The sequence below is a fragment of the Microcaecilia unicolor genome, chromosome 1 (assembly GCF_901765095.1).
Source record: "Microcaecilia unicolor chromosome 1, aMicUni1.1, whole genome shotgun sequence".
In the NCBI taxonomy this organism is placed as follows: domain Eukaryota; kingdom Metazoa; phylum Chordata; class Amphibia; order Gymnophiona; family Siphonopidae; genus Microcaecilia; species Microcaecilia unicolor.
Window position 1 is genome coordinate 356140160 of NC_044031.1, and position 20961 is coordinate 356161120.

Sequence of the window (20961 nt, forward strand, 5' to 3'; positions counted from 1 at the left end):
AGCAGTCCTTAGAAGAACCAACAACAGATATAGCAGGTCAAGGGTTAAGGCAGACTACACAGAAACCCAAATGAAGGAAGTAAGCTCTCACAGACTCACCCAGCAAACATAGCATGGAAGGGTAATGACAGGCCATACCGGGAAACAGCACACAGCTGATCAACAGCTGAGCACAGCTGAACAGCAGCAAAGAAATCAGAGGGAGCAGACTCCTACAGACACGAAAAACAAACACAGACAAGGAGAAATCACACTTTGCCACATGAACAGAAAGAAGCAAGGTAAGCTCACAGATAAAGGAAATAACTCTACGGCGGCCTATGCAGGCAGAGGCAGACTTAAATAGGGTCTGGCATCTGACATCAGCTGCCTCAGACGTCAGCCCAATCCCTGACATGACCAATCAGGAGTGAGATCCAGTCGCTACTTTGCCTGTCCCAGTAGGATCATAACACTGAGATCCCATGATGCCTTCAATGCACAGGATAAATTCATTTAAAGACACTTGCATTTTGTTAAGCTCACAGAAATACCATGATGTGATAGTTACAGCTTCATTCCCTGGCACTGATTTCTTCCGATATTATGTTTACTTACCCCTAGGTATTTTATAGTCAGTTTCTCCAGGTGCTCTTAGGTTTCTGAGTATATGATCAGAGTGGATGTTAATCAGGCTACCTGTGAGCCACAATGAAATACCTGAACCAAAAAAAAAAAAAACCCATCTGTACAGCAAATATATACAGTTAATATTTCCATGTCAAAAGAGGAAATGCTTTGCTAGTTGTAAAGGGAAAGATTGTTTGAAGTAATAGTAGTAAAATGTGGAATACTTTGACAGAGAGAGTCAAGGTTGCATTTGATAGTTTCAAAGCAAAGCTTAATAAGTACTTCCAAAAAGAAGAGATCGCTAGGAGACATGATAATTTAATTACATTGTAAAGAAAAATTGTGATCTTGGTATTTGGGATTAAGAAAGTTTTATTTTTTTTCCTCACTGTGCAACTGAATTGATAATGTTAGATTTTTTTTTGGACTTCCATTGGATTCATATAGATAGCCAGTTAGACAATACTTTGGATAAAATCTCTATGCAATAATCAAATATAAGAAAGATGTTAAAATATCATCTAAAAGTGAAGAAAAGCATCAGTATCTTTTCCTCTACATATTACTTTTTCATGTTTATAGCATTTTCATTTCCTGATCAGCCTTGCTGTTATCTAGGCCACTAAGCTTCATTCTTTGTCTACTGAATCTGCAGTATCCTTAGATATTGCTTTAATCTTGCTGTTTTATCAAAAATGAATTCACAAAACCTAAATCAGTGATTCTCAAACCTGCCATGGGGAGCAGCAGCCCATCATGAGATACTGTTTATTTGAATGCAACAGAGACCCTATATACCAATTTATCTCATGCTTATTCATTGTGGATAACCCCAAAACCTCACTGGCTGATGCTCCCCGGGACAGGTTTGAGAACCAATGCTTACATGCAGGAGAGACATGCACACTAACTTACGAAAAATGTCTGCAATTCACTGAAAGTACTGTGAAAAACTCAGAATGTGTTTAATCTATATCTCACTAAACAAATTAATTTCTCATCTGAAACAGAAAATTCTCTGGTCATATTATTTGATAAAAATTAAATATAATAAGAGATGAGGGCAAATAGGGACCAAAAGGTCCATCTGACTAATGTGCTTCCTTCTGCAATACCATAGACCAAATTCTTGACTTTCTCTTCCCAGAGAGCATGTAGTGCACTCATTAAATATCACTGGAACAGAGAGCTGCAACAAATATTCTAGGTAACTCAAAGATCTCATTTTCATATAGAAATGTCTGTGGCGACCTGATTAAAGTGAAATCACTCCCTGAACTTACCTATGATGAAACGGGGATCCCTTGTCCAGTCTGGAGGGTATTCTGCATAGCTTATTATGTAACTGCTTTGCAGATATCCATTATAACCACAGAATACAAATGCAAGTGTAAAAGTTATGAAGGGTGTTGGTTTTCCTCCACGAATCAGGAAAGGGAAAATTAACGTTCTAAAAAGAACAAGAAAAAGAGCACCTGAAAAGAGAATTACATGTTTCCCACAAAGTTATTCTATGTAACATTTTTTTGTGATTTCTTTAAGCTTATATTACCTTGTAACGCAAATAGTTAGACAGACCCTACTAGCGTCCATTTAAATAAGAATATAAGCATTGCCATAATGGAACAGACCGAAAGTCCATCAAGCCTAGTATTCTGTTTTCAACACTGGCCAATCCAGGGCAAAGTACCCTGCAAGATCCCAAAACAGTAAGACAGATTTTATGCTGCTGCTTATCCAAGAAATATGTGGACCGTCACTTTGTCGAGTGTCAAAAATTCCAAACAAAAAATACACAAACTATACAAATGCAAAGACGATGCCCGTGGAGGCTAGATGATTATTGAGTAGTGAGATGGAGTCTCATATGTTCGACACGAGAATGTTTTTTCACTCAATAGGTGGTATCTTACTCGTGTTCATCATTTAACATGTAAATGGGATGGTGGAGGTAGAGTCTATGATTAAATGATGAACACGAGTAAGATACCACCCATTGAGTGAAAAAACGTTCTCGTGTCGAACATATGAGACTCCATCTCACTACTCAATAATCATCTAGCCTCCACGGGCATCGTCTTTGCATTTGTATAGTTTGTGTATTTTTTGTATCCAAGAAATAAGCAGTGGATTATCCCAAGTCCATCTTAATAATGGCTTATGAACTTTTCTTTAAGGAAAGTATCCAAACCTTTTTTTGAAACCATGCTAAGCTAACTGCTTTTAACACATTTTCTGGCAACAAATTGCAGAGTTTAATTACACATTGAATGAAGAAATATTTTCTCTGGTTTGTTTTAATTTACTACTTAGTAGCTTTTTTGTGTGCCCCCTTGTCCTAGTATCCTTCTAGCTTTAGCTGTCACCTTTACTATCTGTTTGGCCACCTTAAGATCATCACATACGATCACACCACAGTCCTTCTTTCATGCACAAAAATTCTTCACTCCCTAAACTGTACCATTCTCTTAGGATTTTGCTGCACAAATGCATGACCATGAAATTTTTAGCATTAAATCTTAGTTGCCAAATTCCACACCATTCCTCTAGCTTTGCTAAATCCTTCCTCATGCTATCCACACCACACCTATTAGAGCTAAAAGAAAATTCTTCAGAAGAAGGATCTGATTGAAATAATAGGAAAAAGCATAAGGAATGCAAAGCGCTGATAAGGAAGGAAAAGAGAGAATTGGAAAGAAGATTGCATTGGAGTCAAAAGCCACATACTAAAAACCTTTTTAGATATATCAGAAGCAAGAATGCAGAAAAATAATCAGTTGGACTGCTAGATGATCAAGGGGTAAAAGGGGCACTCAGGGAAGACAAGGCCATAGCAGAAAGATTAAATGAATTCTTTGTTTTGGTCTTCACCGAGGAAGATGTGGGAGAGATACCGGTGCCAGAAGGGTATTCAAAGTTCATGAGTCGAAGAAATTGAACCAAATCTCTGTAAAACTGGAAGATATAATGGGGCAATTTGCCACCTGAAGAGTAGCAAATCACCTGGAAAAGATAGTACACATCCCAGAGTACAGATAGAATTGAAAAATGAACTTGCAGAGCTATTGTTACTAATATGTAATTTATCTTTAAAATCAGGCATGGTACTGGAAGATTGGAGGGTGGCCAATATAATACCAATTTTTAAAAAGGGATCCGGGAAATTATAGACCAACTAGTAAAAAAGCCCCGTTTCTGATGCAAATGAAACGGGGGCTAGCAAGGTTTTCTTCAGAGTGTGCATGTGGGAGTGTGTGTGTCCCTGCCCTCTGCCCTCTCTCCCTTCCTCTGTGCTGTCTGTCCTCTCTGTCCCCTCCCACCTCGGAGTCAAGTCCTTCAGTGATAAGTTTCCTGCTGTTTGTTTGTGTTACAGAGATAGTGAGGGCTTCTGCCCTCTCTCCCCTCCCCCCTCTGAGTCCTTCACTGTTACAGAGAGAGCGATTTGATTTCGTGCTTTGCTGTGTTTTCCTTCACTGTTTGTGTTACAGAGAGAGCGAGGGCGGGGCTGACACTCATGGGGAAACCGGATATCTCTCCCCCTTCACACTTCCGGCTGGAGGCTTCATTTAGAACGTTGGTGGTGCCTTTTATATATAGAGATGATCCTGATGTTAGTGCTGGGCAAAATGGTAGACTATTGTAAAAAACAAAATTACAGAGCATATACATAAGCATGGTTTAATGAGACAAAGCCAACATGGAGTTAATCAAGGGAAATCTTGCCTCACCAATCTGTTACATTTTTTACATGTTGATAAAAGTGAGTTGATTGATATTGTGTATGTGAATTTTCAAAATGAACTGTACACCACTACAATAACCCTTATGGGTGAAGGAGGCACCTATATGTGGGTACAATAGGGTTTTGGTGACTATGAGAGGGGTTACAGTTTCCACCACAAGTGTGACAGGTAAAGGGAGATAGGGACCCAAGTCCCGCACTCCATAGTGCACTACACCAGTGGCGTAGGAAGGGGGGGGCGGTCCGCCCCGGGTGCACGCGCTTGGGGGGTGCCGGCACCGCTGGTTCCCTGCTCCCTCTGCCCCGGAACATGTTACTTCGGGGCAGATCGGCCCTCCCGCAGGTAAGAATGCGGTCTGGGGGGGGGTTCGCTCCGGAGGGGGGGTGCGCCACAGAGGGGGGGGGGGGGTCGCGCCGTGCTGCACCCAGGGGGGGGGTGCGCAGCGGCGACCCGCCCCGGGTGTCATTAGCCCTCGCTACGGCACTGCACTGACTACTACACTACTCCAGGGACCTGCATGCTGCAGTAAGAAGCTGGTAAGTCATACTTTTAGTGTGTGTGTGGGGGGGGGGGGGGTCATCCCTTATATCTTCCAGTGATCATCTGGTCATTTAGGGCACCTTTTGTGCTTTATTCGTTCTAAAAACAGGTTTACCTCAAAACGTCATAGTTTTAGTCCTGGACATTTTTGTTTTGTTCCATTATTGCTGTAAAACATCCATAAGTACATAAGTATTGCCATACTGGGACAGACCAAATATCCCTCAAGCCCAGCATCCTGTTTCCAACAGTGGCCAATCCAGGTCACAAATACCTAGCAAGATCCCAAAAATGTACAAAGCATTTTATGCTGCTTATCCCAGAAATAAGAAGTGGATTTTCCCGAAGTCCATTTTAATAATGGTCTATGAACTTTTCCTTTAGGAAGCCGTCCAAACCTTTTTTAAACCCCACTAAGCTAACCGCCTTTACCACATTCTCTGGCAACGAATTCCAGAGTTTAATTACATGTTGAGTGAAGAAAGATTTTCTCCGATTCATTTTAAATTTACTACTTTGTAGCTTAATTGAAGGTTCCCTAGTCCTAGTATTTTTGGAACGAGTAAACAGATGCTTCACGTCTACCCTTTCCACTCCACTCATTTTATAAACCTCTATCATCATATCTCCCCTCAGCTGTCTTTTCTCCAAGCTGAAGAGCCTAGCCACTTTAGCCTTTCCTCATAGGGAAGTCGTCCCATCCCTTTTATCATTTTTGTCGCCCTTCTCTGCACCTTTTCTAATTCCACAATATCTTTTTTGAGATGCGGTGACCAGAATTGAACACAATATTTGAGGTGCAGTCGCACCATGGAGCAATACAAAGGCATTATAACATCCTCATCCAAGTGTTATGCACACCCTAATCCCGTCTTTGAAATGCCCCGACATGCCTCCTTGTGATTTGAACACACTTCTGACGGACTTCTTAGAAAACATCTAAAAATGTGATTTGAAAATACTGATTTGGCTGTTTTTGTAAGAAAATCATCCAAATGCTGCTTTATGCCACTTTTTAGACGTTTTTCTCTTTCAAAAATGAGCCCCATAGCAACTTATGGAGCTTTGTAAGTCTAAGTGCTTTGAAAATGAGCTCCAAATTTGTTAAATCGCAAAAGGATTGTAAAAAATTGCAAGAAGACCTTATGAGACTGGGCATTCAAAAGGCAGATGACAGTTAATGTGAGCAAGCACAAAGCAATGTGGGAAAGAGAAAGTCAAACAATAAGATCTAGGTGTCATCATTGATGATACGCTGAAACCCTCTGCTAAGTCTGAGGCAGTTAAGAAAACAAATAGAATGTTAGGAATTATTAGGAAAGGAATAGAAAACAAAAATGAGAATGTTATAATGCTTTTCTATTGCTTCATGGTGCAACCACACCTTGAATCCGTGTGCAATTCTGGTCACTGCATCTCAAAAAGATACAGTGGAATTAGAAAAGGTACAGAGAAGGGCAACGAAAATGATAAAAGGGATGGGACGACTTCCCTATGAGGAAAAGCTAAAGTGGCTAGGGCTTTTCAGCTTAGAGAAGAGACAGCGGAGAGGAGATATGATAGAGGTCTATAAAATACTGAGTGGAATGAAACAGGTAGACAAAGCACTTGTTTACTCTTTCCAAAAATATTAGGACTAGGTGGCACTCAATGAAGCTACTAAGTAGTGAATTTAAAACTAACTGGAGAAAATATTTCTTCACTCAATTTGTAATTAAACTCTGGAATTCATTGCCAGAGAAAGTGAATGATACATACCTGTAGCAGGTGTTCTCCGAGGACAGCAGGCTGATTGTTCTCACGACTGGGTGACGTCCGCGGCAGCCCCCACCAACCGGAAGAAGTTTCGCGGGCGGTCCGCACGCAGGGCACGCCCACCGCGCATGCGCGGCCGTCTTCCCGCCCGTGCGTGACCGTTCCCGCCAGTTGAATGACAAGCAAAAACTATGAAACGCAACTCCAAAGGGGAGGAGGGAGGGTAGGTGAGAACAATCAGCCTGCTGTCCTCAGAGAACACCTGCTACAGGTATGTATCATTCACTTTCTCCGAGGACAAGCAGGCTGCTTGTTCTCACGACTGGGGTATCCCTAGCTCTCAGGCTCACTCAAAACAAGAACCCAGGTCAATTGAACCTCGCAACGGCGAGGATACAACAGAAAATTGACCTACGAAGAACAACTAACTGAGAGTGCAGCCTGACCAGAATAAATGCGGGTCCTGGAGGGTGGAGTTGGATTTACACCCCAAACAGATTCTGCAGCACCGACTGCCCAAACCGACTGTCGTGTCGGGTATCCTGCTGGAGGCAGTAATGTGATGTGAATGTGTGGACAGATGACCACGTCGCAGCCTTGCAAATCTCTTCAATAGTGGCTGACTTCAAGTGGGCCACTGACGCTGCCATGGCTCTAACACTATGAGCCGTGACATGACCCTCAAGAGCCAGCCCAGCCTGGGCGTAAGTGAAGGAAATGCAATCTGCTAGCCAATTGGAGATGGTGCGTTTCCTGACAGCGACCCCTAGCCTGTTAGGGTCGAAAGAAACAAACAATTGGGCGGACTGTCTGTGGGGCTGTGTCCGCTCCAAGTAGAAGGCCAATGCTCTCTTGCAGTCCAATGTGTGTAACTGACGTTCAGCAGGGCGGGTATGCGGCCTGGGGAAGAATGTTGGCAAGACAATTGACTGGTTAAGATGGAACTCCGACACCACCTTCGGCAGGAACTTTGGGTGGGTGCGGAGCACTACTCTGTTGTGATGAAATTTGGTATATGGAGCATGAGCTACCAGGGCTTGAAGCTCACTGACCCTACGAGCTGAAGTAACTGCCACCAAGAAAATGACCTTCCAGGTCAAGTACTTCAGATGGCAGGTATTCAGTGGCTCAAAAGGAGGTTTCATCAGCTGGGTGAGGACGACGTTAAGATCCCATGACACTGCAGGAGGCTTGATAGGGGGCTTTGACAGAAGCAAGCCTCTCATGAATTGAACGACTAAAGGCTCTCCAGAGATGGCTTTACTTTCCACACGACAATGGTAAGCACTAATCGCACTAAGGTGATTCCTTACTGAGTTGGTCTTGAGACCAAACTCTGACAAGTGCAGAAGGTATTCAAGCAGGTTCTGTGCAGGGCAAGAACGAGGTTCTAGGGCCTTGCTCTCACACCAAACGACAAACCTCCTCCACTTGAAAAAGTAACTCTTTTTAGTGGAATCCTTCCTAGAGGCAAGCAAGACACGGGAGACACCCTCCGACAGACCCAACGCAGCGAAGTCTACGCCCTCAACATCCAGGCCGTGAGAGCCAGAGACTGAAGGTTGGGGTGCAGCAACGCTCCGTCGTTCTGCGAAATGAGAGTCGGAAAACACTCCAATCTCCACAGTTCTTCTGAGGACAACTCCAGAAGAAGAGGGAACCAGATCTGGCGGGGCCAAAAGGGCGCTATCAGAATCATGGTGCCACGGTCTTGCTTGAGCTTCAGCAAGGCCTTCCCCACCAAAGGTATGGGAGGATAAGCATACAGGAGGCTGGTCCCCCAATGAAGGAGAAAGGCATCCGACGCTAGCCTGCCGTGTGCCTGAAGTCTGGAACAGAACAGAGGCAGCTTGTGGTTGGTCTGAGAGGCGAAAAGGTCCACCGAGGGGGTGCCCCACTCTCGGAAGATCTTGCGTACCACTCTGGAATGAAGCGACCACTCGTGCGGTTGCATGACTCTGCTCAGTCTGTCGGCCAGACTGTTGTTTACACCTGCCAGGTATGTGGCTTGGAGGAGCATGCCGAACTGGCAAGCCCAACGCCACATCCCGACGGCTTCCTGACACAAGGGGCAAAATCCGGTGCCCCCCTGCTTGTTGGTGTAATACAGTGCAACCTGATTGTCTGTCCGAATTTGGATAATTTGGCAGGACAGCCAATCTCTGAAAGCCTTCAGTGCGTTCCAGATCGCTCGGAGCTCCAGGAGGTTGATCTGCAGATCCTTTTCCTGGAGAGACCACAGACCCGGGTGTGAAGCCCATCGACATGAGCTCCCCACCCCAGGCGAGATGCATCCGTCGTCAGCACTTTCGTGGGCTGTGGAATTTGGAATGGACGCCCCAGGGTCAAATTGGTCCGAATGTTCCACCAGAGCAGTGAAGTGCGGCAACTGGATGGAGAGGCGGATGACATCTTCTAGATTCCCGGTGGCTTGGAACCACTGGGAAGCTAGGGTCCATTGAGCAGATCTCATGTGAAGACGAGCCATGGGAGTCACATAGACTGTGGAGGCCATATGACCCAGAAGTCTCAACATCTGCCGAGCTGTGACCTGCTGAGGCGCTCTGGTCTGCGAAGCGAGGGACAGGAGGTTGTGGGCCCTCGCTTCGGGAAGGAAGGCCTGAGGCGTCTGGGTATTCAGCAGAGCTCCTATGAATTCCAGAGACTGGGTTGGCTGGAGATGGGACTTTGGGTAATTTATCACAAACCCCAGCAGCTCCAGGAGTTGAATAGTACACTGCATGGACCGGAGGGCTCCTGCCTCCGAGGTGTTCTTGACCAGCCAATTGTCGAGATACGGGAACACATGCACCCCCAGCTTGCGTAGATACGCTGCAACCACCACGAGGCACTTTGTAAACACCCGTGGGGCAGAGGCGAGCCCAAAGGGCAGCACACAATACTGAAAATGCCGTGTGCCCAGGCGGAATCTGAGATACTGTCTGTGAGCTGGCAGTATTGGGATGTGAGTGTATGCGTCCTTTAAATCCAGGGAACATAGCCAATCGTTTTTCTGAATCATTGGCAGAAGGGTGCCCAAGGAAAGCATCCTGAACTTTTCTTTGACCAGGAATTTGTTCAGGCCTCTCAGGTCTAGGATGGAACGCATCCCCCCCTGTTTTCTTTTCCACAAGGAAGTACCTGGAATAGAATCCCTGCCCTTCCTGCCCGGGTGGTACGGGCTCGACCGCATTGGCGCTGAGAAGGGCGGAGAGTTCCTCTGCAAGTACCTGCTTGTGATGGGAGCTGAAGGATTGAGCTCCCGGAGGACAATTTGGTGGCAGGGAGGCCAAATTCAGGGCGTATCCGCACCGCACTATTTGGAGAACCCACTGGTCGGAGGTTATGAGAGGCCACCTTTGGTGAAAAAATTTCAACCTCCCCCCGACCGGCAGATCGTCCGGTACGGACACTTTGATGGCGGCTATGTTCCTATGGATCCAGTCAAAAGCCCGTCCCCGGCTTTTGCTGTGGAGGCGCAGGGGGCTGCTTAGGCGCACGCTGTTGAGAACGAGCGCGCTGGGGCTGTCCCTGTGCCTGACGAGGCCTTCGGGCCGGCTGGGTGTACCTACGCTTGGTAAAAGCATAGGGTGCAGCCTGCCGGGCCCGGGAAAAACGTCCACCTGCTGAGGTGGATGCTGAAGGCGCCCGGTGGAAGAGCTTGTCGAGGGCGGTTTCCCGCTGATGCAGTTGGTCCACCAGCTGCTCGACCTTCTCACCAAAAATATTATCCCCCCGGCAAGGGACGTCAGCCAGCCGCTGCTGGGTGCGGTTGTCCAGGTCAGAGGCACGCAGCCATGAGAGCCTGCGCATCACTATACCTTGGGCCGCAGCACGAGATGCTACGTCACAGGTGTCATATATACCCCTGGACAGGAACTTTCTGCACGCCTTCAGCTGCCTGACCACCTCCTCAAAAGGCCTGGACTGCTCCGGCGGGAGCTTGTCAACCAGGTCCGCCAGTTGCTTCACATTGTTCCGCATGTGGATGCTCGTGTAGAGCTGGTAAGACTGGATGCGGTTCACGAGCATGGAAGATTGGTAGGCCTTCCTCCCAAACGAGTCCAGAGTGCGAGACTCCCACCCCGGGGGCGCCGAGGCGGTATCCCTCGAACTCCGTGCCCTCTTGAGAGCAGAATCCACGACCGCCGAGTCATGAGGCAATTGGGGCCGCATTAACTCTGGGTCTGAGTGGATTCTGTACTGGGACTCTGCTTTCTTGGGGATGATGGGATTAGATAATGGTCTCATCCAGTTCCGAAGCAGTGTCTCTTTGAGGACATTGTGCAACGGTACCGTGGAGGACTCTCTAGGTGGTGATGGATAATCGAGGACCTCGAGCATCTCAGCCCTCGGCTCATCCACAGAGACCACGGGGAAGGGAATGCATATAGATATATCCCTGACAAAGGAGGCAAAGGAGAGGCTCTCAGGAGGCGAGAGCTTTCTCTCTGGTGAAGGCGTGGGGTCGGAGGGAAGGCCCACAGACTCCTCTGAGGAGAAATATCTGGGGTCCTCCTCCTCCCCCCATGAGGCCTCTTCCTCGGTGTCGGACATAAGCTCATGCAGCTGAGTCCTCAACCGGGCCCGGCTCGACGTCGAGGCACCGAGGCCTCGGTGTCGTCGAGCGGTGGACTCCTGCGCCGGCGGGGACGAAGCTCCCTCCATCGACGTCGACGGGGACTCCACCTGCGTGGTGGTCGAGACCGGCGCCGCACGGGGCGTCGGCGTCAAAGGCCTCGGCACCGGGCTAGAGCTCGCCGGCGCCACAGTCAACGGCGCCGAGGGCGCAAGCACCCCCGGCGCCGGCACAGTCTGGCACATCAGCCCTTCCAGGATCCCCGGAAGGATGGCTCGGAGGCACTCGTCCAGGCCCACTGCCGGGAAAGACGGGGGGGCCGGTAGAGGCGTCGGTGCCGGAAGCTGCTCGGGTCCAGGAGACTGCACCGAAGTGCTGGGACCCTGACGCGTCGGTACCTCCACTACCGAGGGGGACCTCTCCTCTCGACGCTGACGCTTACTCGGCGTCGACTCCTCTCCGGCGCCGGGGGCCGGATGTATCGATGGCGACCGATGACGGTGCTTCTTTGTTTTCTTGCGATGCCCGTCATCGGCGCTAGGCGGCATGGAGGAGGAGGAGGTCGATCCCCCTCGGTCTCGAGGGACCGGGTCAGACAGGGTTCGGTCCCGAGGGCCATGAGCAGAGGGAGTGACTGGGGCCGATTGCCCACGCGGCCTCTCACCCCTACCGTCACCGGAGGACCGGCGGGCCAACGGGACCTGTGCTCCTGGGGTCGATGCCATCGGTGCCGATTTCGCGGACATCGATACCGGTACAGAAGAACCGGCCGTCGATACCGATGCCGTCGAGGTCGACGTCGAGGGGCCGGCGCAAGTTCCATAAAGACGGGCCCGAAGAACTTGCCTCGCAACTTGAGTCCGTTTCCCGGAGACCAAGACACAAAGTACACGACTTGGTATCGTGCTCCGGCCCGAGGCACTGGAGGCACCAAGCGTGAGTGTCGGTCTGTGAGATAGGCCGGCCGCACCGACCACACTTCTTAAATCCACTCGGGACCTTCGAGGACATCGACGGAAAAATCGCGTCGGCGAAATCAAAGTCGTCGATGGTGGTGGTAAAATCACACCTCGAAAAACAACTCGACCATCCCCGCTAGAAAACGAGGGAAAAAACAGCGCGTTCTTTTTTTTTTTTTTTTTTTTACAGAAAAAGAACATTTTTAAGAACGCGGAACAAAATAAAACGAAAATAAATGAAGGTTTGCGAACAACGCGACGGTTTTCCGGGGCTGAGGAAGAGAGAGAGGTGAACACGTCTCTCTCCAGGCGCGGAAAAGAAAAGACTGGCGGGAACGGTCACGCACGGGCGGGAAGACGGCCGCGCATGCGCGGTGGGCGTGCCCTGCGTGCGGACCGCCCGCGAAGCTTCTTCCAGTTGGTGGGGGCTGCCGCGGACGTCACCCAGTCGTGAGAACAAGCAGCCTGCTTGTCCTCGGAGAATATGGTAAAAGCAGTTAGCTTAGCATGGTTTTAAAAAAAGGTTTGGATAATTTCTAAAAATAAAAATCCATAAGCCATTATTAAGATGGACTTGGGAAAATCCATTGCTTAATTCTAGGATAAACAGCATAAAATCTCTCTTACTCTTTTGTGATCTTATTAGGTACTTGTGACCTGAATTGGCTACTGTTGGAAACAGGATACTGGGCTTGATGGAGCTTTGGTCTGTCGCAAGTATGACAACGCTTATGTTCTTTCTTACCAGAGAAGTCAGACATACCGGCCTGTAGTTCCAAACCTCTTCCTTACTTCTGCTTTTGTGGAGAGGGACATGTCCTCTTCTCCAGTCCCCCAGGACCACTCCTGACTCTAGAAAAGCACTGAAAAATTCAGCCAGCGGAGCCACTAGAACTTCCTTAAGTTTCTTCACTATTGTTGAATGTATGTCATCCAGCCCCATCGCTTTGTTCACCGTTGGTGTACCCCAGTGGCGTAGGAAGGGGGGCGGGGGCGGTCTGCCCCAGGTGCACGCGCTGGGGGGGGTGGTGTCTGCTCACTGGTTCCCTGCTCTTTCTGCCCCGGAACAGGTTACTTCCTGTTCCAGGGCAGAGAAAGCAGGGAAGCAGCAGAGCCGACGCAGCTTCCAGTAACGTGCACTGGGGGCGGATCGGCCCTCCCGCCTGCCCCCCCCCCGCTGAAAGGTAGGGTGCGTTTCGGGGGGGGGGGGGATGCGCAGCGGCAACCCGCCCCAGGTGTCAGGATCCCTCGCTCCGTCACTGGTGTACCCAGCTCCTGAAAAACCCGAGGGAACGGTACAGTGTAGGGGATGAAATATTTCTGTGCACAAAAGAAGAACCGAACTTGGGGGGCAATCACATCTGATGATCTTAAGGTGGCCAAACTGGTAGAAAAGGTAACGGTAAAAGCCAGATGGATGCTTGGATGCATAGGGAGAGTAATGGCCATCAGGGAAAAGGAGGTTATAGTGCCTCTTTATAAGTCTCTGGTGAGACCCCATTTATAGTAATATGTAGAATTCTGGAGATCTAAAGATTTAAACAGGTGAAACGCGTGCAGGCCCTGAAACTCGGAGGGAGGAAGGGGGGCCCTGGAACACACACTCAATCTCACACACACACTCTCTCTCTCACAGACACACTCGCACCCAGTCTCACTCTCTCTCTGTCACACACACACACTCGCACATTCACTCTCTCTCTGTCACACAGTCACTCTCACACACAATCTCTCAAACATACACACTCCGAGGAAAACCTTGCTAGCGCCCGTTTCATTTCTTCCAGAATCGGGCCTTTTTTACTAGTTAGTTTATATTCAAATATAAACTCTTGGGCTTGTTTCGTCACAGAGCCCAAGACATACAGAAGGACACCACCATGGTGATTCAGCAAGCAGCCATAAGCCAGTCTCTGGCAGTGGCTCAAAAACAGTCATAAGTACATAAGTATTGTCATACTGGGAAAGACCAAAGGCCCATCGAGCCCAGCATCCTGTTTCCAACAGTGGCCAATCCAGGTCACAAATACCCAGCAAGATCCCAAAAATGTAAAAACATTTTATACTGCTTATATCCCAGAAATAGTGGATTTTCCCCAAGTCCATTTAATAACGGTCTATGGACCTTTCCTTTAGGAAGTTGTCCAAACCTTTTTAAAACTCCGCTAAGCTAACCGCCCCACCACATTCTCCAGCAACGAACTCCAGAGTCCAACCACATGCTGAGCGAAGAAAACCTTTATCCGATTCGCTTTAAATCTACCACACTGTAGCTTCATCGCATGCCCCCTAGTCCCAGTATCCTTGGAAAGCGCGAACAGACGCTGCGGACTTGCCATGCCCAAACCACAGTCTCTCACTTTGGCCTTCAGCACACTTATATAGTTCAGTAAGCAATACCAAACATTCCAGCACTCTTGCACAGTTCAGTTCCTTAACTTCCACACGTACACGGGCTTATCACAGCAGTACAGTAGTTACATCTCCCCAGGGCTTTACCCCAGCCATACACTAGTATTCATACTCAAGAATTATTGTAATTCTCAGCCTGAGTCAACAAACAACTCAAAAACACTCCTGGCATACCTCAGCCACATCTCATCACTTCAGTCATCTCAGTTTAGCCACTTCTTTCTCTCAGGTTCTCTCTCTCCCAGGTCTGTGTATTGGGACCTTGCTCCTCCTGGGCTCTACTACTACAAAGGCTCTCTCTTCTACTCTGTCTTAGGACTTTTGCCTTCCTGTCTATTGGGAAGCCACTCCCACCTGGACATCAGCCTCACTTCCCTATAATGCACGGATCCTGACATAGTAGTTCTGCAGTTCAGCCAGAGACACAGCAGGTCCAACGCTACCTGCTGTAAGATGGCTGAACTGCAACACCACACAGGGAATATCTCTAGGGACATCTGCATTAAGACCCTCACTGCCTCACATGGAGTTGGTCCAGAGGGCACTTATTAAAATGGTCAGTGGTATTCATCATAAAGCATTCAGGGGCAGACTTGAAGACCTCAATATGTATACTCTGGAGGAAAGGTGGGAGAGAGGAGATATTTGTGATCAGGGAGACTGCCAAGGGTGTCTCCTTCTAGGCAAATATACACACTAGCCACTGAGTCCTTTTTTGTGCCTGCTATATAGATAGCTCTTTGGTCTGGTGCTGCAGTAGCCCAGATGCAGACACCTCTTGGCCTATACTGACAACTTATTCCTTTTGGTCCACGATCCAATTGATCTGAAGAGGGTGTATGGGTCTGCAATCAGTCTATTCATTCATCTCTTCAACCATGATCGATTGGACCAAATCCTCTGAGCTTTTGGTAGGACTGTGGCAGGTATATGGGCATCCAAGCTGGTTTTCTAATTTCTCTTGGATCCAGGAGACCCTGACATATCTGGGTGTTCACCTCTCAGTTGTAGAAGCCACTGCCCTGATCAACTGGTGAGAGTTGGAGGAAAATGGGGAGGCTTGGTTGGGGTGATGGTATGGTCGGTGCAGCTTGATGCCTTATTGAGGGTTTTAGTGGCAACTCCCTGCATTCTCCTGTGGAGTTCACAGCTCAGATTCATAGAAGGCTGCAGGACTTCATTTGGACTAGGCATAGGGTCTCTGGAGGTATTCTCAGCCTCCTGTAGGGGTATTTTCCTGCTATCTCACCTTTGCTGGTCTGAGGCCTGTCTAAGCCTGAACCAGCTTCTATGGACTCTACAGCCTGTGGCCTGAATACAACAGAAACCAGCTTTCTACAAAGGAAAATTACTTCTTGGTACAGCAATGCTGCTGACTTCATCAAGGACATATTTCTACATGCACTGACTGTCCATCTTGTCTCATGTGAGCATGCGGAAGAGTGAATTTCTCAGGAACAGTGTTTTCAGTAACAACTGTGAACAATGGAGGGGAGCTTTCTACAGTCATGACTGGTAAGTTATTCTAGCTGGACACTCTCAAACCCTTTTTGTCATGACCGTGGGTTATCTTCTGGACAGAAGTACGCAGTTTGTGATTGGTCCATATGTGTCACTGGACCGAGAGGGAGGCCAATGTAAGACAGAAGGTAAAGTAAGAAGGGGGAAGACAGAAAGAAGAAGAGAAGAAGGTTTGCCGGGGATGGATCTCTCTTAGAGGAGCCAGACAGACTTTTAGCCAGTGAACTGAATTCCTTGTGATAAAAGCTGATGAGGTCAGTTCAGTTGTGGCTCTGTGGCTTCCCCAAAAGACTGTGTAATCAGTGTACATAGCAAAGACTTTGGACTTTATTTCTGAGCAAGGATAGACTCCCAGATACCCTGCTGGAGTCTCAAGGAGGAATCCTATTCTTTACAACACCGGAAGTCTACAACCTACGGATTGCAGGGTGAGAGAAGTGGGATTTTCTACCTATAGTTCAGGGTATAGTTAGTTGGTTTATGCCTGCAAGTGATTGGTTATAACAGGACCTGTGGTTGCCAATTTTGCTGCTGTGTGTAATCTTCTCGGGACATTATATAGGTGTAATTTCTCATAATCTTCTTAGAATATATTAGTGGTGTAATCATTATATATTATATTGGTAAACAGCATTTTTGTAGTACAAGTATATTTTTGTAACTAGCTTTGAATTTTGCCATATTGTATTTCCACTTTGGCATTATTCCTTTTGGTGCAGCCTGTCAGCAGAGCTTAGGACCACATAATAGGTACTGATCATATCCCTTAGCAAACAAGTCCAGAGTAATTACTGTATAAGTGATTTTCTGCCCACCCATAAAGGGATAGAGGACAAAGGCTCATGGTACCAAGATTAAGATATACATTATCTTCAGATGCAATAGTGATTCCTCCATTTAGATCTTTCTCTACAGTGGTGCATGCTGGCAGATGTTTTCTTCAGTCAGATGTGTGGTCTATGATCACAAACAACTGCCATTCATGCCAATGTGAGAGGCTACACTTGCAGCTTCTCAAAGCTGTCAGTCATCTACAAGGAGATTTTTAAGTTTGGGGCACGGTCTCTGTGCCCAGGAAGTTAGCCAATCCCATGAATGTGGATGCCTTACAAGAACTGTTCCTCCAAATCTCACTCTGGGTGCAGAGAGGTATAGAAAGGCTAGCATCATTCACAATGTGTGGCTGGCTCATCTCGGCAGGAATTGGTCACTGATCTCTTGGAAAGTGAGCGGGGGGGGGGGGGGGGCGCATTGGATGCAGTAATATGTCATGCATGGAGTAGATGAGTAATCTACTGAGCTGCAGACCAGGGAAACCAGGGTTTAAATCCTACTGATAGACCTTGTGACCTTGGGCAAGTCACTCAACAATCTATTGCTATTAAGACCTCCAGGAGCAGAGAAATACCTAAAGTATCTGAATGTAACTCACTTTGAGCTGCCTCCATTGTGGCTGGGGGGGGGGGGGGGAGTAGTGCTTCAATATAGCAAAGATACAGTGGAGCATGTCTCATGCTCCAGAAAGCTCTACTTATGCTTTTCATATGTCCCAGACTGAGCGATGTAGGTCAGCAACACCCACTTGTGAGAATATAAAGCCTGCTGTCCTCGGAGAATACCTGCTACAGGCAAGTATTTTTGCTTTCTCAAGGACAAGCAGGCTTATAGATTCTCACAAGCTGGTAATCCCTAGCATCCAGGATCACCAAAAACAACAAATATTGGTCAATTGGGCCTCTCAATGGAGAGGACATAACAGAAATTAACCTGAAACTATAAAATTTGAATGAGAGTGCAGCCTGGAACATATACATATATGCAAATGAATATGCTAATATGCTCCGCCCCATCCTTTGCCCCCCCCCCCCCAAATGAAACAGTCAAACTACGCCTATGCCAAAAGTCCTCCTAGCTGAGGAGGTAGATGCAGAAGGCACCCAGCTGGGGAGAGAAGAGACGGTATCAGTATGTTTTTTTATTTGGTCAGCGACCTCCTCAACCTTCTCTCCAAAAAAGTTATTTCCCCCCCCCCCCCCTGCATGGGGCATCCCCCAACCTCTGCTGAACAGAATGTTCAAGGTCAGAAGCACGCAGCCATGAGAGTCTGTGCATTGCTATACTCTGGGCAGAGATCCTGGATGCCACATCAAAAGTGTTGTAAGTGCATCTGGCCAAGAACTTTCAACACGCCTTCTGCTGCTTGACCAACTTGCGAAGTGACTCGGCCTGCTCCAGAGACAGAGTCTCAGCCAGGACTGACAACTTGTGCACCGAGTTTCGCAAGTAGATACTTGTGAAGATCTGGTATGATTGTATTCGGGAGATGAGCATTGAAGCCTGGTACAGCTTCCTCCCAAAAGAATCCAGGATTCTAGCTTCTCTACCTGGGGGCGCCAAGGCATAGTCACAGGAACTCCTAGCTGTTTTGAGAGCAAATTCCACTACCATGGAAGTGTGAGGCAACTGAAACTTGTCAAAACCAGGTGTACTCGGGATCTGGTACATAGTATCGATCTTCTTGGGCATGACCGGGACCAACAGAGGGGCCTCCCAGTTCCTAACGAGGACTTACTGGAGTACCTCATTGAGAGGGATAGTCATAGCCTCCCTAAGAGAAGACGTGTAGTCCAGGACCTCGAGCATCTTGGCCCTGGGCTTGTCCTCCATTTCCAAAGGAAATGGAATGGCATCAACCATTTCCATGACAAAGTGGAGGGGAGGGTTCAGAGGGAATTCCATAGGCCTCATCCAAGGAAAAGTACTTTGGATCCTCCTCTGAATCCTATGAGTGCTCCTCTTTGGAGTCAGACAGTACCTCCTATTAAGAGTGTTGAGACTGAACCTGCCTCGATGTGGAGGAACCATGTCCTTGAGAATGGCGTTGAGAAGTCGATTCCCACTTCAACTCCGGCGAAGCTTCCTCCACCGACGTCGACAGAGTGGCCGGCCTGGGTGACAGTCAACACTGGAGCCACATGTGGCATTGGTGTTGGAGGCCGCACAGCAGGCTGAGGGCCAGGTGAGGCCTCAATGATAGGCAGAGTAGGCGAAAGCACCCCCGATGCACACCATTGCATTAAGCCATCCAGCAGCTCAGGAAGCAAGGCTTGGATGCGCCAATACAGGGAAAAACTGGGGTGTCAGTTTAGACGCAGGTTGCAGAGCTGCCGGGGTCCATACAGGAGCTGGGTCTTGGCTGCTGGGAGACTGACCTCCTGTATGGAGGGGGAGCAGTCCTCCTGGCGTCAACGCTTCTTGGGTGCCAAATCCTTCAATGGCCCGGAGCTCCTGGCATCATATGTCTGGGAACCTGGGTCCTCCTCATGCAAAGACAGAGAACACAGTTAGTGGGGCTGTGGTCAGGCCCAAGACACTGAAGACATCAGGAATGGGTGTCCTTCCCATAGATTGTCCAATTGCACAGGGTACAGCGCTTAAAGCAACTGGGAACGTTCGTGGACATGGAAGGAAAAATTTCCTCTGCTAAACTAAACAAAAGCAATGCTGCCTGAAAAATGGGCTAGGCATGGCAAAAAAATGAAGGGAAAAATCCCGGCTGAAGTCAAAGCCTAAAAGCAGATGAACAATGATGAAAAAGAAAATAAACTTAAAACCCTGCAAAATAAATTAAAAATATAAGGGAAAAAACAAATGAAGGTATTCCACAACTGAGAACACAATTTAAGGACGAAAAAATTGCCAAAAGGCACAAAAAAGCTCTTTTCGACTGAGAAATGTAAGGAGACGGTAAAAAAACAAAACCACACCCTCTCCTCACTGCAGCAGAAAAAGAATTGAGACCGCATTCTTGCGGTGGGTGGGAAGGCACTCATGCAAGCGTGGTGGAACATATCTTATGCTGCACAAAGCTCTACTTATGCTTTTCATAAGTCCCGAACCGGGCAATGTGGGACAGCATCACCCACTTCTGAGAATCTATAAGCCTGTTATCCTCGGAGGATGTGTTTTCAATCACTAAGGACAGGAAGGTTCCCTGGAGTCCTGCAGAGCTTGACTGCCCCTTAGTATTGAAAATGTGATAGTGAAACAACATTCCCCACTAGAAAGACTGTAGGTGGAGGACTCCCACCCAGCTTAGAGAGAAGAGTGCCCCCCCCCCCCCCCACCAGCACCATAAAGGTAAAATGATGTCTTACCTGATCATTTTCTTTCCTTTAGTGGTAGCACATGAATCCAGGAATTGGTGGGTTATGTCTGTCTACCAGCAGGTGGAGATAGATATAAACAAAACTGAAGGGAGTGATACCAGATGGCCAGCCCCTGCATCAGTTAATATAAATCCTTCTTAAACAGGAAAATTAGGCCAACTAGAATAAACAACAAACTTAGAAACCATCCTCACTTTAAAAAATAACAGATATATCAAATAATAGAACCAGAAACAGTGAACTCTTGCTCCAAAGAAAGATCGACACCTAGTTCATGTCCCTGTCTGAAACTGCATCAGCGGAAAAGGAACACAGTAGTGGAAAAATTTGTCGGCTAATAGGGAAGAATCCTGGATTCATCTGCTGCTGCTAAAGGAAAGAAAATTATCAGGTAAGACATAATTTTACCTTCCTTGTCACGTGCAGCAGATGAATCCAGGAACTGGTGGGATGTACCAAAGCATACCCTAATTAGGGCGGAAAGCCAACACCCCCCGCGCTAACACGTGTGCCCTGAAATGTGCATCTTCCCATGCGGCAACATCCAATCTGTAGTGTTTCACGAAAGTATGACGGGAAGCCCAAGTAGCTGCGCGACAAATTTCATCCTAATGAAGAATAGAAGTTTCTGCACCAGGAAGCTGCCTGTGCTCGAGTAGAATGAGTTCTTAGAG

The 20961-nt window shown here is 47.8% G+C and overlaps 1 protein-coding gene across 3 annotated transcripts in view; it reads right to left on the reverse strand.

Annotated features, from left to right (window-relative positions):
• SRD5A1 (steroid 5 alpha-reductase 1) overlaps positions 1–20961 on the reverse strand; it is a 129856-nt gene that overhangs the window by 72480 nt on the left and 36415 nt on the right. For all 3 annotated transcript variants that reach the window (XM_030209586.1, XM_030209578.1, XM_030209595.1), the window contains exons 3-4: positions 1893–2059; positions 598–699 (exon numbers count right to left, since the gene is read on the reverse strand). In XM_030209586.1, coding sequence (XP_030065446.1) covers positions 598–699; positions 1893–2059 — 269 coding nt within the window. The remainder of the gene's footprint in view (positions 1–597; positions 700–1892; positions 2060–20961) is intronic.